Below are 24,277 nucleotides of genomic sequence, written 5' to 3'. Positions count from 1 at the left end.
ATGCCAAAGGACTGCATAACAAAGCACTTTAATGGCAATTGCCAATAGCTGATTATCCTACATTTATTTTAATTACTAACAAATCATTTCATATATAATTCAGTTATATAGTTCACTATAAGAATACGTTGAAACACTTTATACATTGACTGAGATCATAAGGACTGAATATTGTATGCAACATGCACCTGAACTTTGAATGAAGCCTTGATGTGTGCAGATAGAACAACTATAATGTGTATAGAAAGCAGATGACTCAAGAGAAACCTTAAACCAAGATATTGGATGATGCACATTTTTTCACATGTGTTCCAGCAACCCACACGAGACATACATTTGTTAAATAATCCAGTGTTTATTAAATATTCTTTATTTTGTATGTACAAATTCATAATATACAACAGGCAGCCAATACTGTTAAATGAAATCAAATGTCAACATTGGATGACAGTCCATTGTTGAATAAAAAGTCCACTTAAGCTTCTAAGGGCACACCGCATGGTTAAGTCGATTTAAAAAGAAAAGCACTGGTTTATGCACACTTGGGTAAAAAATAAAAACAATAAACTCTATATAAACTATGCAAAGTACAATAAATAAATACATTGTTGTATTGCTAAAATCTATTCCTAAAGAGTATTCTGTGAGAGAACTGGGGAGACTGAGGGATAGTCACAGGGATCTCAGCCTTTGGCTTCAGTGGTTTGTAGCGCCTGATACTTTGGGCTTTGTGAACCTAACAGCCACAGAGGATATTCAAGAAAAGAATTAATGTCGCTTAACATGAGGGTTTATGCTGGAAATTGATGGACGCAGTGTAGGTCTAGCATCAAGCAGTAAAACAAGCACATCGAGCTATGCTGCCTTCACCACTAGTGAGACATCAGCCACTGATAAAAACAGTGTTGTGCTCAAAAGCCTCCTGATCTAGTACTGCTATAGGTCACCTGTTGTGCTGAAGAGCATCCTAATCTAGAACTAAAAAAAAACAACTAAAAAAAGTTACCTGTTCTCGGCGAAGTTTGGCAACGGCCACTTTCTCCATTTGCTCCTGCTCCCAGAGTCTTTCCTGCTCCATGACCACTCTGAGGGCTTCCCTGGAGCTCTTCAGCTGGTCCAGCATCAGCCATTCTCTGGACCTTTGTTCAGTTTGTAAATTGAATCCCACTGGAGCTACACAAGGGATGGCACTAATTTAAGACCCAGCAATAACTGCTAAAAGGGATGAATGAACACAGTAAAATCCCAAGAGTTAAAATGACAGAGTAGACTGTTATTGACTCTAATAGAGTTACATTTACTACAGTTGGAGTAAAATGTACTCTAGCATATTAGTTAAAAAACAGAGTTAAAATCACAAGAGTTAATCATCCACCTAATTTTCTCATTTGGACGCCATTTTAGAAATTTCTTGGGAGATGTTTGCCTAATTATTATTTGGATATTATACATAAAAAATCAAGTGTTTTCTTCTGGTTTATTCCAAAGTCATTCGGTAGCTTTAAGATTTTTTTCTGGACTAGGCTACTAAAAAATTACTTGCAAGTTTGTAGGCTAGCATGTGCTACAGTAAAATAGGCAAATACTGCTAAGCTATCTATAAACGGAGTCTCTGTTATCAAGCCTATAGCTGTTCACAAAGAATAGTCAAAGCGAACAAACATTATAATAATACTAATAATTATAAGTATTGTATGTTTGTTACATGCAAGTGTGTAAGGGCTCAGACAAATTACTAACTGGCGGAACGTGCCCTCTGGCATCTCACGTCAGAGACGAACGTTAGTAGCCTATCACCCACTTCCTTCCATTTGAGAGAATGCAGCGACGCGACGGAGCCTGGTTAGAAGAATCTCTCTGAAGTGCAGTTGAAGGTGAGTAGATGTTCATCTAAAATACACTTACTAGAGATTTATTTCACATGTTCCGTAGTATGCCTCGAAAATGATAAACAATAAGCGGTGACGCGTAAGAGGAGTGTAACTTAACGTAAATGTATGGTCAAGATATCATTCTGAAATGTGTTGACCTTCAGGGGCTAACGTTAACGTTATGTTAACTGCTAACGAAGGTTGAAAGTTAACATGAACGTTAACGTTACCTCTGTGTAACATGAGGTACATGTCAATTCGTGCTCCCGTATTGTACAATGCTATAAGTTTTTTTTTTATCATGTTAATATTTACTCAACCAAATATGATACCAGTATAATCGTCTTTAATGGTCAACATTGACTTGGTTAGCAGCTAGCCTATCAGCCAACGTAGCTCTCATTGGCAGCTTAGCATAATGCAAATCAGATATCAAATAAAGGCTATGGTTAGCTTAATGAGGTAACAGTTACTGTTGTTAGCTACTTAACATTAACAGTCATTAATAGGGCAAATTAGCTTAAAGTTCATGCTCTACCAAAAAGCTTGTTTCACGTAAAACAGGCATCCATAAGCATGAATTTGGCCTTCACAAGTTGGTTATTTCAAAACTAGCTGCATTAATTGACTATCAAGGACGTGTTGATTGCTGAATGTGCATCATTGATAGCATAGAAGACACGTGTTCAGTGCAAAGTGCCAACAGGTGCACGTGCCACATTTACTAGTTTAGTCAGTGTCACTGAGATAGTTGTTACCTGTTTTTTTTTAAGAAACTAGTAGTGTTGATTTTGTCTGAATGTTTGATTTTATGTTTTCTCAGGATGTTGGTGAAAGTTAAATACCAGGCAGACCAGATACATTAAAATGGTGGAAACTGATGCCACTCTAGAGGATTTATTTAACCAAGGTACTGATTTATTCAATTGTTGCATTGTTTAAGTCTATTGTCAGTTTTTTTTGTAATGTTCTGTTAATTTTTATTTTAGTGTTCATGAAATTTGATATTTAAGCCAAACACCAAGCTGGGCTAAAATGTATGATGAGTTTGGTACAGAAGATTGACAACTATGTGTCTGAAGATGTGGTGAAGGATCCAAAATTTGGTGTATTAAAGCTGAAGCCTGCAGAAGATGATGGTGAGTTGTAATATGGAATGTAGTTAAAACTTGGTACAAGTTTTGTGAATATATCAACAGCGGTTGCAACACATTGTTTTGATGGAATTCCACTCGGTGGGGTTTGTGGATGTTGATTATGTCCGTCTTTGAGCCTATTTAGTGTTTAAAAATCTCAGCCATCAAAGACTACATGACATACAGCCGTCACAGGTACTGGACATGACTATATAACTATATATGTGATTTATTCTGTCCTCTGCTTTGTAGTAGATGCATTATGTGATTCAGATGACACCACTGCCTTGTTTCCAAATAAGCCCAAGGGAGATGATGGGGTAGAGCAAGTAAGTGGCATTTTTTCCCTTGTTAAATATTGGTAAAATCTTTATGCTGCCCATTAACACAAAGGTAACCTAAACTGAAACCCACACTGAGGTATTTTTTTTTCTTCAAAAAAATTCCACACACTCAGATCTGTGCAAAATGATCTTTCTATTCTAGATTTCGGTCATAGACCCTCTTCAGGAATCCTGAAAAAGGCCCATGACCGAAAGCTATATAAAAAGATAATTTTGCACAGATGTGAGTGTGTGGATTTGTCATGCTGTGCTTGACTTTTGACTTTAAATCCCAGCATCTCAACCACCAGATGAACAGTATTATTTGTCTCTTTTAAATGATTGAACTTGAAATGAAACCATTTCATAAGTATTTCTGCATAGAAATTGTAATGAATCTGTTTAAGATCAAATACATTGTTTACCATTTCTCAAGGTCACCGAGAACTGTCGGTACAGGGAAAAAAACAAAACAAAAAAACAATCGGATTCACTTAGCTCGAAATGCAGCAAGAAAGCTACTGTGCTACACTCTAGGGGCATGTTCCTGAGCCCTAATGTTCATGACCCCAGAGTGTAGCGCTGTAGCTGCACAGTCGCTTTAGCTGCTGGCTTTAGCAACTTGAGCTATGTAAAACCGATTGTTTTCGTTTTACATACTCGGTGACCCAATAAATGGAGATCTATTTGGAAAATCGCTGGATTTCCCCTTAATGCTGGAACTCACCCTACTTTACACTGTTTTATAGGAACATTTCTATGATCCAGCCAGCGGATCAGGGTACCTGGCCTGACGCATTAAAACAATTCAGAGGAAAGCCTCAGGAACCACAAAGTCCAGCACACAATGAACATAATGGAGGACCAGCTTCTGAAGATGTGCCCGAGCCAGTCCTGAATGAAGAACAGCTGAGAGAGGCGGTATCTCTAATGAAGCATTCTTCTGATGAAGAAGTTGTGCGGCTGAAGGTGAACGTTTGATTATCGTCAGAAAAAATGGTCCATGACCCTCAATCACCTCATATGCTTGCAACATTCTCTCGATTCGTGGATGTAATGGATCAGATTGAGCAAGACTGTGTTACTGTTTGGTGAGATTTCAGCGAACCTTCTTGAGAGGTGGTCAACTATGTTCAAAGAGAAGACTATTAAACAGAGTAAAGGTCTTTCTTCCTCCAGCATCGAACTGCAAAAAAGGATCCAGGTAGCAGAATCACCACATGGGCTGTGTCCCGGTAGAACACTCAGGTTAAAGTGTGGTGAGACTGGGTGTTTCAGGGACATTTTCTGGCTTTTAGAAAACATTTGGAAATGTTACATGAGCATAGCGTTAATAATGTTCATGTTTTGGAAAATAACTGTAGTGAACACAGAAGTAATGATTTGGCGGTAGATTTTGATACAGTGGTTCCTGTTATGCATTCTGCTGTACATGAGATACAGGTTAAGGAAACTATTCAGTTTTTTGAGTGATAAGCAAAGTGTTGAGGAAATGAATCATACTTTAAGTCATCTTGAAAATCTTCTAGGCCCCATCCATTGGATCATGCCTTAGGTATGAGCTACACCAGGCGCGTAACTGAAGCGTTCCGTTCGCGACGCGTAAAATTCATTTTAAATGAATGGTCTATTTTTTTCGAATGTACGCGCCGCTATCACGTCTGGTGTAGCTACCTCCATTGATTATAGTGGCAGCTAATTGTTGCAGCAGACGCTATGCGAACGTAACGCTTCAGTTACGTGCCTGGTGTAGCTTCACTGTTAGAATGTGTAGACTTAAACATGTCAGTGATGCTAGAATGTTTCAGTACAGGCTGTAGAGTGAGTAAAATTGGTATGTAAGCTAATGTATCACTAACAACAACTTGATATTATGTTCTAGTGGCTTTGTTCCATTTGATGCCAAATGTGTTGTACATGCATTTACAAAAGGAAAAAAAAATGAAACTTTTTATATTGTATATTGATACATTAACTTAATATTTTGTAATAAATATATTTTCAATAATTTGTCTGTATGTCCTTCAGATTTTGTAGAGCTTGATAAAGACAAGCAAAATGGTGACTCTAGCAAGAGTAGCTGGGAATAAACTCTGAATAGAGATAAACTAAGATTACCCCATTAAGAGTTAAGATGACTCTGGAAAGAGTTGTTGGCTTATAGAGTAGATTTTTCTTTACTCCCTGTGGAGTTTATCTTGGTGATTTTTCAACTCTCTATAGAGTAAATTTAACTCTGAAAAATGTGCTCTAGGAGAAGAGTCAAATTTACTCTCTGTGGGGTGGGACCAATGGGTCTCTATGACAGAGTCAGAATCGACTCTATTAGAGTTGAAAACAACTCTGACAATTTTACTGTGAACAACTTGAATAGGATTATCAGACACTGTCAGAAAGTGTTATTTAAAAGGATAAACATCTTCGAGGGCATATTTACAATGTCACACTTTCAGAAACAACATGAAGCGCATTACAAAAATGTATTCGGCAGTTCAATTGACACTGAATAAAATTCATGTGTGGTGGAAATTGTGTCGAAAATCTGTTAACTGAACTCAGCTCATAGCATCTTGGAACTGCAAAAGGATCAAATTACTTACTTGGACTGGCATGATTCTCCTTCCGAGGCCTGAAGGGTTCTTTGTGAGTAACAGTGTTTGGTCTGGCTTTGAAGGTGGCTGCCTCCATCCATCTCTTTTTCTCCTCTTTTATCTGAACACATGGCAAATGTTTTGTGACTGATGAATAAATGCCAAAGTAACTCCATATTAAGAATCAGAATTCACATAAAAGGACTCACCTTTTGCTTTCTACGCTCAGCTTTAATGATCACCCGTTCATCAGCTAACAGCTTGAAGGGTTGAAGTGTGGTAGGGGTCACAACTCTCTTCACTGGCACACCCTGGGAATAAAGGTTAGAGACACACACACACACGTAGGTTAGGACAACCAAACAGATCCCCCCGCCCTTTATATAGAGTCAGTCCCAAGAGTCCTGCTAGTATTCCATCTTCTCCATAGTGTGCAATATCTTATTCAAAATATCCATCTTTTGTACACAATATGTGATAAACCCATTCGCATAAAATTAAACAAACATTTCCAGGATTTCACTTAATATTGTAAATGACAGAAATAAATACTGCAGTTGCACTGTGCTGAGAATACCCAAAGCACACATTCTGGTAGGAAACTGAGCACAAGTGATTTTTTTCCCCCTCTTTAAAACAAAGGTCTGTTCTGTAAAGGGCCCTGATGGACCACATAATTGTTTAAGCAAATGGGAATGGGAGATGGTTTACTTCCTGGTCAGTGGTGTAGTCTAGTAGTTAGCTGTAGCCTAGTGAATATTTTGTGATGTAGTTAGCTGTAGTGGGTATACTGTGATGTAGTTAGCTGTAGTGGGTATACTGTGGTCAACCCCAAATGTTACTATGTATCCTTGGGTAATTGGGTATACTGAGATGGTGATGCTTTTTAAGTGGATATATAAGTCCTGCATATCACGTAGACTACACCACTGTTCCTAGTCCATGTGAAGATTAATACAAACTACACCATCAACAACAGCATTTGCAGGATCACAGGATGTCACATTAGGCTACACCAAGCAGCTAAAGCTCTTTGTTGAGTCAATTAAAGGTTGTTTCTGAGAGCCTACTTACCACCACCCCAGTTAATATTGAGGCAGGAAGAGGTCTAGCATGGAAATTGAAAACCTCCATTTCCATCTAGTTTTTTTTCAGGCATGTGCTACAGCTACAGCTTGTTATATGAATCCTAACCTTTAAGCTCTGAAGGGAACTACCCTATAAAATGGGGGTGGCAAAAGGTATTGGCATGACTTTGTCATCAAGTTCACCTGTGTTAACCTGCAGACCAAAAAGGTGGGGTTTACAGATTGAAGCCTGCTGCCAATAGACCTCTGAAGTTCGCCTACAAAAAAGATCCAAAACGGCCATCTTTGCCCATATAAGGAGATCCGGTTGTTAATTGAAGCTAACTACCTATGGCAAGTTGCATTGAAAGTTAGCTCTGGAGTAGCAAACATCTAAGTGTGCCGCCTTCACTTACCGGAGATCACAGTATCCACTCGAAGGCAGAGGACAAAAGTGTGTTCAGGAAAACGTCTGCATTTCAGACTTTTTCATCCCCACGAGACTTTAACAGGTGCGATTATTCAAAATCCCCATGTTATTTTCCCATAGGAAAAATCGCCAGATACCGGATGTCAAAGATGGCAGCTTTTTTGTAGGCGAACTTCAGAGGTCTATGTAGGCTACACCTCTCTGAAGGTGGGTGTGTTCTCATAGATTTAAACATTGTTGACAAGAACATCTCTAGGCTACTTCTGTCAATAAATCTAAATCTAAATGTGGACTGTGTATTTTGGGAACTGCATAAGTAGGCCTACATGCATAATTTTCACCATAAAAGCCAGGACATGGACATAGGACAGGCTACAGTTCGTTGGAGGATGGTTAATACCTGGGGCTCATCCATTTGCAGTGTAGCTACTGAGGCCCGTTTGCATTTTCGGGGTTGTCTGAGGCCAACTTCAACTTACTAACCAATGAGGGTGCGCAATACCGCCCACCCACCCACGCCTGGAAATGCTCTAGCTACTAGCATGAGCTCCCCGTATTAGCTAACCTGTGACGTAACACTTGAGCACACTGGAGTTCATGTTGGCGTGTCGTAGTTCCATTTTTCGTGCTAGGTAAAGGAGCCTTTGTGATCACGAATAGACCTGGCACTGACAAACGAAAGGGTGTTCATTTATCTTTGGCTGTCTGGGATGTATGAATGGATAGTTGACGGAATATCATCGCTCTTCGTGCCTTTTTCTGGAGGGAAATCAAGGAGCTGGCCTAAGAACGGCGGTGTATCAGAAGCCGCGCGGACCCCAGACGAGCAAAGGCAGGATAATTATAATAACAGGCCAGCAAAACGCAATTATCAAAGGTCGGTGTCTCTAAACTTGGTTCATAGACGGCGACATGATCATTTATTTAGATTGGATCATGTATTACTCTGTTGTATGCGTTGTGACAGTTAGCTCATGGGTAGTGTGTTAGCTTTCGTTACGTTAGCCTGCTAGCTAGCTAGCTAGTTAGCTATTGAGCCAATTAACGTTAGTTGGTATAGTAACGATAAACTTGTTTCAGTGTTGAAGAAGTTAGCACGTGAATGCTAAAATATCATTAACTGTAGCTACAGTAGTCAAAATCATTAAAATTTGACTAGGCTTGTGCGTAATTGGATAACACAATCTAACTGTTTTCACAAAAAGGTCTTTATTCTGGTATTTGTCGATCATTAGCTAACGTCAAAAGGCTAGTAGCATCACAGAACATAGTTAGACCATAATGAATTTGGCTTAACGTAGCTGCTAAACCTACGAGCTAGTTTCTTTGTATCACTCCTTAAAGTTGTAGTCTAACTAGTTAACTTTGCCTGAGCTGACTCTGAGTCTTCTTCAGTCGGCAGAACATGACCCGCACACTCATTTCATTTTGTAGTGATGTCTGAATGGTTACTTAACCATGTGAGGAAATCGTTTGCTACTTTGTATCTTTCTTTGTTGTTGACTATGAATTCATGTTTCAATGTTGCAATGTTGCAGCGTCCACTCTCCCGAGGGCACATCAGAGCCTGTGGAGATCAAAAGACCAAGAAGAGGTATTAAGTGTCATAGCTTTGTCTAATCACATTGTTATTTAATCCATAGCTTAGTTGTTGAAGTACCTGTGTGCTCTTTTTTCCCCTAAACATTTAATTTTATATTCTGATCTTTAAATTCTTGAAGTGGGATAAGGCTCAAATTTGCTTCCTTCTTTGTGTTTAGATGTAATTTTAAGCACCGTTAAGAAAACCCTGGCTGGAGTTGCTGGCTTTCTCCGTCTGAGGCACCCCAAACCCAGCCTTCAAAATGACCACCGCTCCTATAAGAAAGCCCCGGTATGATTTGGACCTCCATTTCTAATGTGGCGCTGAAATCATAAATAGATCCTCAGTTAGTAACCTTGTTTGTTGACATGGTTGTCTTTTTTGCAGCTGCAGCCCGTTGCGCTGGCTGGAATAGATGAAATTCCAAACAGTAACTTGAGCATGTGGATCATGAATGGGAATGTTAAAATGGGTAAGTGTCTTCCTGCAAGCATTCTTCTCAGTGGTGTCATAAATACAAAACAGAAGAGCCGCTGACATCACACATGCAGTAACTTGATTAATTTAGTTTTTTCCTCAGTAACATGCAGTACAAATATAGCGACCGGTATACATTTGGCATACATATACATGAACTTATTTGTGCTGTTTAGGTTTTTGAACCTGTGTCACAAAGCTGTATTCATGATATATTTCTAAAAACATGTTTTGGATTGCTTGATTATGTTGCTCAAACTCCGCAAGCTGATCTAGTTTGGTAAATGCCGACACATTTGTTGTGTTTTTCAGACAAACTGAGAGAGGGAGGCAGCACTGGGCAAGAGAAGACTGTGTCTGCCTTTGGCAACAGCCCCTTGCCCCTGAACAGAAAGCAAGAGTAAGTAGTGGCAACCATTATGCTTCTATTCATTTTGGGCAATTGTCGTTTTTTCTTTGACATTTGAAAAATAGCAATTGACAATCTGAGAGGTAACTGGGCTTGAATTTATAATTACAAAGTATATGCACCTCCCTACTGTAAAGATGACCGGGGCTGGTTTCCTGATAGCGATGGATCTAAGCACTTACACATCTTCTCTGATTGATTTTCTTAATGTTCGTTTGTTTTTTCCGTCTGTTTCTCACATGCTCGTAGTGTGAAGGCATGTGCACTGCTCTTAAGAAGTTCTTAAGGGGAGTGTCTACTTTAGCAGTGCTGAAATATCCCTTAACTTCTTAGGCTTACAGTGATATCGGACCTGGTTTTGATAATGTATCCATCAGTGGAAGATCCTTTTGTCATTCTTCCAACTGCATTGTTTAAACAATATGTGCAGTGTGTGTCTCTTCTGTTTTAACAGTAATGTCCTGTGTATTAGCATTGTGTATAAACTACTGGACAGTGTTTCATACAAATTAGAATCAAGAAGAATGAAGAAAAGAATATATTCCCATGTATAGCCCGCTCCCATGTATTAACCTCATAGCTGAAGAAAATTAGCAAAATCATTGTATAAACCTCAGGTAATAGTCTTGAAATTACGGTATATTTGAGTGGCTCTTCTGTCTTCCACAGTAGTGGAGCAATGGTGTTTCGGGGAGCCCAGGACAAGACCCAGCGACGATCCTTGCCGCTCATGCCTGCCTCAGACCTGGCTGGCAGGCCTCACAAGCCCTGCCTGGCTGTGGAGGAGGTGAGTTTGGAGTCAGATTGATGCACTCCATACATCTGTAAAGTCATGTCTTGTATCCCAAGGAAATATCTGACAAAAAGTTGGCATTTTATAGTAGGTAATCTTAGAGGTGAGATAATTACCTTAGGAAAGATTTTGTTATACCAGTTGATTACTACAGTTTATGCTGTAAATGCCATGATTACTAAAGAGATAATGTAAAGTCTTAATAATTAGACTTTCAAGAGAAATTGTGTCAGAGTATGTATTGGAATGCTTTGTGGTTGTTGATGATGTCAGATGTTTTCCTGTATTAACTGCTTTGTGTTACAGGCCCTGAAAGAAAGTGACCGGGAGCAGTACTTAAGACTGGTGGAGATGGTATCGGAGAAGTACAGCAAAAGCAAGCCTCTCCCATTTGCCCAGATGAAACCTCTGATGTGAGCTCCCTCTACCCCTTCCTATTCAGCCATTTAGTCCAGTTGCACCCTTGCCTTTGGTTTGAACATAATTTGACAATGCATTCTTTCTTTTGTGTTGTTAAAAGGACTTCTCTTCCGCTGGATGGACACAAACAGACAGTCTTTGGCAGAACCTGTGATACGAGCCTCCCCAAGCGAGGTCCTGTCAGAGGTAGGAGTGGAGAGTCTGCTCTCCTCAGACACACGGTCTGATCAGGGACAGACATGGGCCAGACACAGACCAGATATTTCACCATCAGTTGTTGATCAGTTTCATTCAGTTGTTTTCTCATCCTTATCTGTGTTGACCCTCAAAACATCTTAAAGCAATTGCTATGGTAACATAAGGGAGACTTTAGTCTGTCTCGCCATGGTGATTTTTGTCAGTGAAGATTTATGGAAAGGCAACTCTGTTTTAACCCTGTATGTATTCTAAATGGTCCTCTCTTTCCCTCCCGCGCCAGCCAACCCCAGTGTGTCCATGTGGAGGGACCCATCGTCTGGAAAACAAACCAAGGACAGGTAAGAACAGGTTCAGTAGAACAAGTTCAGTTTGTCTTACATACTTGGGGCCCTAATATCAATGATGGCCAAAGTGCAAAGTGTTAAGGCTAATTGAAGCTAATTTAATAACTAGTCAAAAACAATTTGCTAATGTAACACAGTGGACAAGCCCTTAACTGGAAAGGAAGAGTTTGGTTCCAAAATGCTATATCTTCGTTTTTTAAAAACATTAAAAAGTTGTGCTATTTAATTGTATATTTCAGGTAATATCAATCAAATTGGAGTTGTTGTTTTGATTGAGTAAAGATATATCAAATAACAATATCCAATTACAGTTCTATTAAAATTACTTGGAAAGCAAAAAAAAAATGATTTATGCAAATTCATTAAAATGGTGGCTATAGCATTTTGGAACCAAACTCTTCATATTGAGTCAGACCAATTTTCCCACATGCAACACAATAGCTATAGTTAATGCACAGTAACTGTGCTTGTTAGGGTAAATTGTTGTTTGTTTTCCATGTCAGGACTGTGGATATGGGTCTGAGTAAGCCTGTTGGAGATTGCAGAAGCACAGGAGTGGAGGAGCAGTCAGCATGGAAGGGGAAGGTAAGGGGATCTGATATCTTCAGTGTCTGTATTATATGGAGTAGGAGTCAGTGTCCGAGAACTGAACAGGTCTGTCTGTCTTAAGAACTATATAGGTTAGAGATGCACCGATATGGAATTTTAGGGCCGATAACGATAACCGATATTTATTGGTTTGTTGTGGCCGATACCGATATGATAACCGATAATATTACTCTTGAAAAAAAATTGTGAAAAGTGATTTGGGGAAAGCATTTAATAAGCATAATTTTATTGCAGTAATTTTACCTACCACCAAATGATGGACAGAACTCATAATAGTCCTCAATAGTATGGTAGTCAACAACATAACAGTAGCCTAGCCCTACAGTATGTGTGGATCCTTTAAGTGAACCTGACGTCAGTGAATTGCGAGTGAGTGGCTAGAGAGTTTGAATCGTTTTCATTTAGGACTAAACCAGGGGTCTCAAACACCCGGCCCGTGGGCCAAATCCGGCCCGCGTCCGGCCCAATTCCGGCCTGCGACGTGTGTCAAAATAATAACGTAATCCGGCCCTTGAGACTTTTTAATTGCGATACTGATTAAAATAGACAATAGTTCCAAGTACGGTGACAAATCTCATTTGTACTCTGCTCTGCTCCACTATGTGCTAGACATCCAGAGCTTCATTCAAACCCAAAATCGCTGCGCAAAGTTTTCAGGAAATACTTGTATTACACGCGAGAAACACAAAGACGTGCATTTGTAATGACGCGGAAGCGATGCAGGCCATAGTGTTGCATAAATTGAAGCAGAAATTAAGCAGAAATAGGCCTACACCAAATGTTGAAAAACGTTTACGTGTGATGAAGTCTTAGGTAGGCTATGTTATTCACCTATTCTAAATCTGAAGGAGAATATCCTTTTGGAGATTATGATCGATCGTCTATTGAATGGAGGTGCGTCTGCGTGTATACGACGGTGTCCACTAAGCATACCATGCTTATTTCGACCCTCTGCCCAACATAGCTTGGAGGTTGCAGTGGTAATCGTGATGATAGTGTCCGTAATGGACGTGGTACAGACAGCAGGGCTAGTAGAAATAGGGCTCTAAACTACAAAGTCACCCGCAATATGATGCAAACTTCTGGGTGCTCAGATTACCCGCGATAGGAACTGATTTGACCAGAATACTTTATTGTAGGCCTTGTAGTTTAATGAAAAGTAGTATGTTGGTGCGCACATCCAAGGCAGGTGCTGGACAAAAAATGCTAGGCTATCAAAAAGTGGATTGTCCGCACACTTGCTCCCATCAGGAATTTTTTATTGATTTTCACCCGACACGGGTGAAAATCAATAAAAAATTCCTGATGGGAGCAAGTGTGCGGACAATCCACTCTTTGAAGGCCTTGTAGTTTAGAAACCATATACATCTTAGGTGTTAGTATACATCTTAGGTGTTTTCCTGTTAATTTGTTATGTGGGTAATATGAAAAAAGGAAAGTAAACCTGCTCAAATATGTTCATCCAGTAGCCTATTTACTGAAAGGTGCTTGCCATCCAGTAGCAAATTAGATGGGTAAATTTACCCCCCTTCATAAACTTTTGTTTTACTCAAAGATTTTTACATTTACAGTAGGACTTTATCTCTGACCACTTTGAAGCCATGGCCTTTTGACATTTTGATATAAAAATCCAATGGTGTTGCTTTCTTAACCCTGACGCCTATAGTTTGCCAGGTTTAAAAAAGTTATGAGAGGAAAATATTTTTATTTGGTGTGAAACACACACATACCTGTTTTTATGCTTTTCATTTGTTTTATCATTTGTATTAATATTTATTATTTTATATTCATCATTTTATTTATAAGCTAAGGTTGCTAGCAGGTGTCTAAAACTAGATAAAAACACTTGCACTTTCTGTTTGCAGTTTTGTGTGGTATTTGAAAAGAAGAACATTGCATTTTCAGAAATAGCCGGCCCTCCAATCAGATGACGTTGGCAGAATTGGCCCCCAGCTCATTTGAGTTTGAGACCCCTGGACTAAACGCTCATAAGCTTGGAATAAGCTACAGTATAGCGACCAAATCAGAGTTTGTGAGGGAAACTTAGGTTTAGTTTCAACTGCGGGTAACTGAATAAAGCTGCAACTCCTCAGACTGTATCTTGTGTCCATCTACTCTGTTGCGCACAACCTGCTGCAGCAGAAATGAAAGGCGTTAGCCCCGAAGGTTTTAATAACTTATTATGATGACCTGTCTGGAACTTAAGCACGAATGGTTAGCATATTTCTAGGTAATAATACAAAACCCAAGCTAAAGTAATGCAAATATAATACTTAGAACTAGGCCTACTTATGTACTCGTCCCACTAACGAGTTTGTTTATTTGTTTCCCCGACCAGCGCGGTAAAGTGCAAACACACCAGCACAAGACGGCTCTAGATAGGGCTGAGCTCCGCTCTGTTAAGGTTAAATGGCGGATCATTCACGAGAGGATTTTGAGATGCACAGATTCCCAAATGAACGCATATCCACAGATTTTGTTAGAGTGGTGAAATACATTCACACCGCTGACATTATATTGAGGAAAAAGTATAGCCAACCAAGCTCAAGTAGGCTAGCTCAGTGTAGCCAGACGGACCTTACGTAGGCCTATATTAGGACTTTAAAAAATATCGGCGCAAATTATCGGCCAGAATTCTATTATCGGACCGATAATAATATTTTCATTTTTTCACTTATCGGCTAATAATATATCGGCAGCCGATATATCGTGCATCCTTAATATAGGTTGTTCCTGAAAGAATGCAGAGGACCTGCAGAATAGGTTAAAGCTGCAGTTGGCAAGTCTGACAGATTGAGGGGACTTAGCCAAAATTTTGAATGTTTACAACTAGTGCTGGGCGGTATGACCAAAAATGTATATCACGGTATTTTTAAAAATTCCGTAACGGCCTCTACACACAGCTGCGTGCATTGCAGTGCTGGAGATGCATCCCATTCACTTTACATGGGCCCACATCATCCGTTGCCGAACTGAATTGTGGGTCCGTTGCGTCGCGTTTCTCCCGCCGCTCGCGTTGAGAAGTTCTTAAGGTGTTTTGTGTTTACCCTCACTACGCCTCGCAGTCGAACCATGCGTGCGGGTGAAAAAAGTCCCGTCTGAAACACTGTCGCGCGGCGCAGCGTTCCAAACGTTGTGTAATCAAATACACTGGTGTGGCGGTATATTAAAAATTCATATCATAACGAAAATGTGAACCGGTATACCGCCCAGCACTATTTACAACTCTCATGCCCCTCCCCCACTACCACCGAGCACCCTCTCATCGAGTTTGTGCTTGTCAGTGCGCACCAGACTGTGATTGACAGTCAGATCTCCCACAACAAATAACAGGCTCTAGGTGGAGGTAGAAGTGCAGGTTTTTTTTTCTAAAACCGGCTGATTTATGTTGTTTTGTCGAAGCATAGTGTCGGTTTCAGTGAATATGATCAAAAAAATCTTGCCGACTGCAGCTTTAAGATGAAATATTGGTCCTGTTACCAGATTACCTGAGACAATTAGAGGAAAGTTGGCGCTAAACTTCAATCAGTACTAAATGCCTGTTTCTGTGGTCTGTGGCTTTCTTCACAGACCAAGCCAGTGGATGTGGACCTGTCTGCCGAGGTGGCAGCTCGCCTCAACCTGAAGGACAAGGAGCCGTCTCTACCTGCACTGCAGCCTGTACCTGTTCCTCCTGGTTTCCAGAGCCGGCCCGCCTCTCAGGCAGACTCCCGGCTGGCTGATGAGGATCTCCCCCGCCTCTCCAAGGTCAGCTCAACTCTCCTGACGGGCAGTTATTTTGGGGGCATACCCTGATTTGGATGCTTCTAGAAGGAAATCTGGGCTCAGGAAAAAAAAAAATATGTTGTTTCTGTAGCTGTTATTGAGAAACCTTTAGCTTCACAGCGAATGTAATTGGTGTGTTACAGCAGGTATGTTTTAGGGGGCCTCTGGGCAAAAATGAATGTGTATGTGGACTGGCAGGAGATGCAGATGGAGGTGAGTGCTGCTCTGGCTCAGAGGGACCCCAACCTGGTCCTTAGCAGTGCATTCAAGCTGCGCATCACCCAGAGAGACCTGGCCACCCTGCAGGAGGGCTCCTGGCTCAACGATGAGGTACGCCACACACACACACACCCCCCGCCCTGCAGAGCCTATACACACACCTCAACCAGCGCCACACACCTCAAAAATGAGCTATGCCACACACACCATGCCCTGCAGGCAGTGGTAGCATAGTGGCTGAGGAGCTGGGTTAGTATGCAGCAGCCAGAGAAGTTGTGGGTTCAATTCCCGGCTGCCACCGTGGTGCCCATGAGCAAAGCACTTAAGCCCGAGTTGCTCTGTGGAGGCTGGGTCTTGTAATAATTGACCTGTCGCTAAGCCCCGCCCCCCATTGTTACCGTGTGAAAACTCGGACAAACAAACCAGACTTGATTAGACAATGGCAGCTGACAGTATATGAAAGCAGGCTTTGAGGACGTTTTGATCGATAAGAGGATTTACTTTCCTCCAGAAGCTATCAAAAGGGACTTAATTATGCTATGGAGGGGTGTATTCAAAACTTTAGAATACATACAAGGTGATAAGCAGTTGTGGCGAGTAGCCGTGCAAATCACCGTGCAAAAACCACTGACGTTAATGCTAGCTAGCTAGCTAGTGGAAGATTGATACTAAGATATGTTAGGTTACGTTAATATTTGATGTAGTAAGAATATAGTAGTTGGTTAATGAGCATTTTCATCTTGGGATTTAACAGGGAACCTGTGCCCACGTTGTTGGTTTAGTAGCCTACATTACGTCGAGCTGTTGCAAACGCGAGAGACGTCCTGTAGGCTACTGCTGATGAAAATATACCCCGTTTTCTAGCCTCTCGGGGTACCAGCTATCAGAATTACATGTCCCCCATGCAAAACGTTTGACCATGGTTATCCGTCGGGGTTTTTTGAGTTAATAAAGTCCATAAATAACCATTAATTTGCCATTTTATGCCTGCTCCCTGTTGTTTCCTATGGAGTTGTCCGAGCTGATGTCCGAGTCCCATTGAGGCTGGACTGTCATTGGCTCATCAGCGTTCTAAGGTTGGCGCTTAGCGACAGGTCAATTGACATAGTAAGTCGCTTTGGATAAAAGCGTCAGCCTAATGAATAAGTGTAAGTATATACAGCAGCTCAAACAGCAGCTGATCAAAATGTCACTTCTGAGCGTGCTGTGCTTATAGCACTACCATATTTATGGCCTGGTCATTAAAATTCAACACAACATTGACTGAACTATAAAAGCAAGTTGTAAATGGCCATAAATACTTCAAGCTTATCTGAATTGTTTGCCATTGCTTTGGTCAGATGACGTTTTGGAGCTAGTGTTATGAATGAGTTGTTAGCCCTGTAGTCTTACAGGAGCTGTACGTCTGTATAGTACAATGGCGAATCGGCGTCTGCGCCTTAAGTTTGTAATGTTTTGCCTGGTGCGTGAACTCCAAAGGTTGAGTATTACAGTAGAAAAAGCAGAGGCGCACTCAAGGGCTTGATACTAATAAGTCATATGTAACAGCATGCCACCAATCTCTTTTCTCTCGCTTACATTTTCCCTCCCCCTTCCAATCCCTTTCCCTCCTCAGGTGATCAACTTTTACCTGAACCTGGTGATGAGTCGCAGTGAGGAGCAGAAGGGGATGGGTGGGCAGAAGGTCTACTCCTTCAGTACGTTTTTCTTCCCCAAGCTGCACGGTGGTGGCCATGCGGCCGTCAGGCGCTGGACCAAGGCAGTGGACCTCTTCACCTACAACATCATCCTGGTGCCACTTCACCTGGGAGTGCACTGGTCTCTCACTGTGAGTCCAATCGTCAGCTGCTGGATCACACACACACACAGAAATGACACATAAAGTGAATCTACAGATGGTTACCGGTTATATGTTTGTCTGGTGTCAATTATAGTTGGATGCTGAACCTTATACCCTTAATAGTACCGACTGAATGTCATTGATACTACATTAATACTACCTATTCCTGTTAAATCAACCGGTGCCAGCTAGCCTGGGGAATACCCGTACGAACCTTTGGCAAATTTGGGATTTGCTCTGCAGGTCCGTCTGGCCAAGAGGCCATTGAAGCCCATTTCCAATGTCCCTAAAACACGGGCACGCAAACTCAATCTCTAATCCATCATGGACGTGTATTTTTTTGGAATTGAGTAAACAACTGCATTTAAAACCTTCGTTTACGAGATTGCTACACTTCTGAAATGATTTGGTAAGAGTTTAATGCAACAATTTAAGTTTAATTTCACTGCTAGTTACGCCCCTGCTGGATGTCGTAAGTCAATGAACCTTTATCCAGACCCACTCCCAATTACAACTGAGAAGGTCTGCGTGCTAACCAGGCTAGGTGCCAGTTTGAATATAAGCCAGAACACAGCATTGTTCTAAGTAGGGCTGTCACTTTTGTGAAAAAATCCTGTTCGATTTTTGAGACATAAGTGTTCATTGAATCGATTGTAAAATCGATTTTTTATGTCTAAAGACGTTTCCATTTTCAACGCCAAATATAGGTCAATCCACAAACAACTAACAGGCATTAGGACGAACGTAAAGAGGGCGCTTGTAGACGCAAGCCAGCAATATTTCTGATGATTTATTGGCGTGAAGTTTCGTGCACAATGACAAACAGAAGTGCAACATTCTCGAAAACCAGTAAGCCGAGTGGACTGCCATTACATCAGTGACATGACTGCAGGCTTCAACATAGCTGTGTCTGTGTTTATTATTAGAAATGTCAAACAAATTTCGCCTACGTAGAACTCGATTGCACAGTTTGCGTAGCCTACCGCTTTGTTCTTCTCCATAGTTTGATATACCAAAAATCTGAAGTACTTCCACATCGAACTCCTCAAGTTATTAGGGCCTATCACTCGTCTCTCTACATGTCGCACAGGTTGATCGCGTTGTCCTCCATTTTTTGGCAAAACACGAGCAGCACAGCAGCTGATTGAAACAGCTGTTCCCGGTGCGTAAACTTGGTGGGAATTTTCTTTTTAGCTTTCGCAATGCTTACTGCACTTCGGAATTCTTTTATATTCTTGTTTGTGAATTCTGTTACATCTATCTTTTTTATTTGTTTATTTCGTTTAAAATGAATAGTGTAAATATTTGGTTAAAATCGATTCCCTATTTTAGTTTTCGAAACTTGTGTTGTTTGGTCCAATCGATTGTGCAATCGATTTTCGAACGTAAAGTGACAGCCCTAGTTCTAAGTAGCACATTTGTATATGTGCAGCTAGATTTCCTTTTTTTCATATACACACAGGAGAGATGCTAAATTCCAGTACCAATAAAGATATCGGTTCAAATGTGAAAGGTACCCAACTCTGTTGTCAACAACTTTCTGTTGTGTAAAGATGACCTACAGGAAAGGCTAGTCATAGCATCCAATTTTTAAATGAATGAAAATGAAGTAGTGTTTGTGTGGTGGGTAATGAGTCGCTGATTAATTGTTTCGCTTCTTTCTGCTGAAGGTTGTTGACTTCAAGGCAAAAAGTGTGAAATCCTATGACTCCATGGGCCAGAGGCATGATGACATCTGCAACCTGATACTGTAAGCTCAGTTCTTCACTCAAGTTCTTTTTCTCTTTCTTTCTATCTTTTTTTTTTTTTTTTTCTTTCTTTCTCTCTCTCTTTCAACTCTGCAACTACCCTATCTCTAGTTTTCATTACTGGAATATGCATAAATTAATGAGTGCATGGGATACCTTGGGGAATGGAATTATAGACTCTTCCAGTCTGTTCCTAGAGGGTTTCCGGTTGACACGTTGAAATGAAAATGAACTTCGAAAATGAACTTTAAAACTTTTATTTTTTTATTCTTTGTCAAGTTACCTTAGCTGTTTAGTTGTTTTCTGTGCTACCGGAAATGCCTGAGGCACGCACATGTTTGTTTATGCAGAAAGGGTCTATAGTGCATAACGTAAAAAAATAAAGCCTTTGTGTATGAGGCTTAACCTGGGTGAAATCCCTGATCTGAAGATGAACTGAAGCTGAATGTGTGTCATCCCAGGCTGTATTTGAAGGAGGAGATGAACGTGAAGAAGGGGAAAGATCTGGATGTCACCAAGTGGACTCTCAGCAGTCTGAAGGCCTCTGTAAGTGATGACAAAGAACCTCAAACAACCACGCAAACCACACAAAGATAAGATGGTGGACATTGTACATAGCTCACCTGGTCTTACTACTGCATCAGATCATAGAAAAAAACAACTATAATAAACATTAGGGCTGTAACGGTATGCGATTCGAAACCGAAATCGCGACACTCATATCCACGAATCTGTGTCGCGGTGTGAAAAGGCAAAACCGCGACACACCCTTTCTGGTGTTTCACGCAGTGCTTTGCAGCTTATGCAGCAACATACATCATACAAGCAACATACATCTCCCGCTTTACTTACCGGTAGCCTACGTTGTCCAAAAATAAATAAATAAATCATAATTCCATACCTCTCGTTGCTTTCATTGTAGACTATCTGTTCAACTTTACCAAACAGTATAGAAGTAAACCCCCTCTCTTTGCCTCGCTCTCTCTCTCCCGCTCAATGGACACGCGCGACTCAGCCAACACAATCCAAAGGACGCATAGAAGACGACTAGCTAAATTACTATTAAATCCGCTTAGCATCATTACCGTGCTGCACATATTTGTTTAAAACTCTTGCATTCAAGTTGACGAATCATCTCAATACCAATGTTTCCCAAAAGGGCCTGTCCCAAGGAGAACTTGTATTAGGCCTACCTTGAAACGTAAACACATATGGGGAAACTGAACAGTCCAATCAGTAGACTATGATAAGCTAGCCAACTATGCTACTTTGTTTACAATATTTCCAGGCTTCAACCAGACAGCTGAATTAAAGAGGTAGAGTTGTAATAGAAATAGTAGGCCTAGGCTATAGGCTAATCTGCATAAAGTGTGCTGTCATAAATATCAGACATTCAGTATTCTTTCTTTTTATGTCAGGATATAAAATAATACAGATATATTATATTATATATTATATTGCAATCCTCTTGTGTTCTAAGGTAGGCTATTGAAATGTTATTTAATAAAATTTCTACAGAAGAAGAACCACAACTCCCTTTTCAACTCTGTCTTAATATCTGTTCAGAGAGGCCTGTTTTTGTGCCTATTCCTTGCGCAATGGCTTTGCTTTGACATGTTGCTAACATGTCCCAAGCTTGTGGGATAAAAGGAAACTTTTGTAGCATTTTTTTTCTTCAGTACTGAGTGGAGACTTGGTCCAGATAAGTAAAATTTAAGTGGTTTTATTCAACAAGCTGCCAGACTTGATGTCACTTTGACCGTCAATCTGAATCGCTCACTGAATCACATCAGGTGTCCAGACCTAGGCAGCCCATAAGCAAATGTCCATGTTTTGCATTTGTAGTCAACTCGGATACCCGAATACATGCAATAAAAAAAAGACATTTTCATAATATGTCCACCTATTGATTTGTATCTGTGTGTAGGAGATCCCTCAGCAAAAGAATGGCAGTGACTGTGGAGTCTTTGCCTGCAAATATGCTGACTATATTTCCCGTGGACGACCTTTAACCTTCAGACAGGTATATCACCACTTGAAAGAATTCTGTTGATTGCGAGTATACACGTAGTACACACATCATTGCATGCATTCCATACAACATTTTTTTTCTGAAGTAAAATTGATAATAGATAAACATTTCACCTCAGTCTTCTTTGCAAAATTCTGTCTCAGCAGCTCCTTTGTACCAGGGATAGGGTCTGTTTTTATGCTGTAGCCACAGATTACTTGCGTAATAGATGGCAGTCTGACTAAAAGCTGTCTATTTATAGTCTATTTATAATGCTAAACTGGACGTGTCTTCATCTTTTATCCTAGTGTCATATGCCGCTGTTCAGAAAGCTGATGATCTGGGAGATTCTCAACCAGCGCTTGTTGTAAAAGGAAGACAGAAGAGGATCATTTGGCATCTTCAGGCCCCATTCAACCAAAACAGGACCAACTAAACCTCCCTGCTTCCCTGAGCTTCCCATTGTTTTAATATTTATAAAGCGCTACTAGGTTCTGTATTCACTACGTAGTAGACATGATAAAAAACCTGACACAAGCTCCATACCCTAGAAGAGGGGTAGACGCACAGCTTGAGTCATTAACTTATAATGCAGAGTAAGTATTTGTCACAAAACCAGTCATTCATTGTATTATTTCACTTGTGGTGAATAACTGGAACGATGAACTTTGCTGTCTGGTCTGTGTCCTGTTACTGTCTTGTGTTGGTCAGTCAAGCAGTGAAGGAGGTTGTATAGGTACTGACGTGGACGTAGAGGACTGTGCACCACAAAAGGTATCCTGGCTGTGATGTGTGTGTGTGTGTGTCTGGTAAGGCCTGTGTGTGGTGTCAATCAAAATGTGTTAAACACCCCTTAGTGACATACTGAATGTACATGTCATCCCATAATGCGTGTCTTTAGAATGAAGTGCCTTAAATTCATCTGTATCTGTCCACCACACATACTGTGGCACTGGCTGCAGAGATCATCAACTGTGTTTTAGCGTGTGTTTGTGCGTGTGTGTGTGTGTGCGCCTGCTCTCTACTGCTCGGCACAGCATGGTATGTGTGTATGTTCGTCTGTGTGTGTGACACGGATGTCGTTAATTTTCACGTAAATTACCTTGTCAGTAAACTTGAGTCAGATGGAAAAGTTGTATGTAACTTCATGAAGTTGTTTACATGCATTCTTATTTGATCACAAAAGTCTTGGCTCCTCAATGCAAATGTGTCAGACTTAACTTGATAGGAGAGGATTGCATGCAGTTCTAAAATGAAATCTTACACTTTTTTTTCTTTCTCGTGTCACGTGTGCCATCTCCCATATATTTGCAATCCTCCCAGAAATGCCCTTAATTTAAAAACAGAAAAGCGTTATTTATTTTCGTTATGTTTCCTCATTTCTACTTGTACTTCTACTTCTACTTTGGCTTGTAAATAATATAATCAGCTTCTGGTGTGTGCTTTTTCTGTGTAGAGATGAGAGGATAAAATGAATGTAGAATGCAGCTGAACTTAAAGCAGTGAGACTTTACACTACAGGCTGAACTTAAGTATTTATGGTGTAACATGCACAGTATGTCTTCTGTGTTTGCGTAGATCTGTACAGATTGTTGCTCATTATTTTTGTAAGTAATAAAGAACTGGACGAAGCAAGGTCACATCTGTCTTTATTGATGCTTTAACATTACTGTTAACATAAGCAACACGTTTGTATATCTTGTGTACAATGGTCATTTGAAGTGTTTTGGACCTTTTTCCCCTTTATAGGTTGAAACATGCCCTATAACCAAATACAAATGTTATGTTACCTGACTCATATTCTGATAAGAATTTGTGTTTCCATATTCTGATAAGAATTTGAGTCTGGCTACGGCAGACTAAAATCACACTTCATTGTTCCTATAACTTTATCTGGATGGACCCAAAGCTGACCCCAAGAGCTGAGGATTTGCCCAAGGGTCTTTTTCCTTGCCCCTGTTACCCTTGCCTTAGTTATAATGTCCTTCGAGATCATTTCAATTTGGCTACATGGGCATTTTATCTGTCCATTCAGGACATTTTAATTTAAGGACTGCCTTGGTCTGGATATTTTTTCTTCTGTCCTTTCTTTTGTTTCTTGACACCAAAGAACACCCAACTAAAACAAACAGTGAAGACTAAGACGTTTTAGGATTGAGCACACCAACAACTCATCTCAAACTATTTAAATTGTTTTTGGATTGAATTAAATGAGTCGTTCTTTCATGACAGCATCTTATTATTCTTGTTTAGACCATGTTGCACCAGCAGGTGGCACCATTGGACCATTCAAGGGACAAGGTGTGGTGGAAGAGGTAAAGAACTGGACTGGTGGTCTGTTGTGAGATTCTACTTTGGTGGTCTGACTGAGGAAATCATGAAGGGTCATCCTGTCTGATGCCTGACCTCAGAAGTTCAAAAATAGTATACATGCTGAGCTCAGA

General features: G+C 40.5%; 1 protein-coding gene and 1 long non-coding RNA gene across 5 annotated transcripts; both read left to right on the top strand.

The window, feature by feature from the left end:
- The first annotated feature begins 1,700 nt into the window (after positions 1–1,700).
- On the top strand, positions 1,701–5,670 carry LOC143142529 (uncharacterized). Its single transcript, XR_012990943.1, has 5 exons — positions 1,701–1,874; positions 2,695–2,781; positions 2,861–3,010; positions 3,260–3,336; positions 4,080–5,670. It is a non-coding gene; the product is annotated as an uncharacterized LOC143142529 (long non-coding RNA).
- Positions 5,671–7,996: 2,326 nt separating this feature from the next.
- On the top strand, positions 7,997–23,473 carry senp2 (SUMO specific peptidase 2). Of its 4 annotated transcripts, XR_012990941.1 has the most exons (18): positions 7,997–8,295; positions 8,957–9,012; positions 9,179–9,291; positions 9,388–9,472; positions 9,790–9,877; positions 10,556–10,673; positions 10,986–11,092; positions 11,200–11,285; positions 11,578–11,635; positions 12,145–12,226; positions 15,821–15,997; positions 16,214–16,345; positions 17,850–18,062; positions 19,745–19,824; positions 20,284–20,368; positions 21,750–21,845; positions 22,142–22,429; positions 22,545–23,473. XR_012990941.1 is itself a non-coding variant. In XM_076303475.1 (17 exons), exons 1-17 carry the CDS (start codon positions 8,129–8,131, stop codon positions 22,202–22,204), a joined length of 1,803 nt encoding a protein of 600 aa, XP_076159590.1. In that variant the 5' UTR covers positions 7,997–8,128; the 3' UTR covers positions 22,205–23,473. The 4 variants fall into 4 exon arrangements, 2 of the variants coding, with proteins under 2 accessions (XP_076159590.1, XP_076159589.1); XM_076303475.1 differs by having other exon boundaries at positions 10,559–10,673; positions 22,142–23,473; XM_076303474.1 differs by having other exon boundaries at positions 22,142–23,473.
- Positions 23,474–24,277: the final 804 nt, after the last annotated feature.

Source organism: Alosa pseudoharengus, unplaced genomic scaffold, assembly GCF_046254945.1.
Source record: "Alosa pseudoharengus isolate Yale_2024_CS ecotype anadromous, Long Island Sound unplaced genomic scaffold, YU_APseudo_1.1 YU_APseudo_1.1_scf_24, whole genome shotgun sequence".
In the NCBI taxonomy this organism is placed as follows: Eukaryota; Metazoa; Chordata; class Actinopteri; order Clupeiformes; family Clupeidae; genus Alosa; species Alosa pseudoharengus.
Note: the sequence above shows the minus strand (reverse complement) of the source record. Positions and strands in the feature narration are given on the sequence as shown.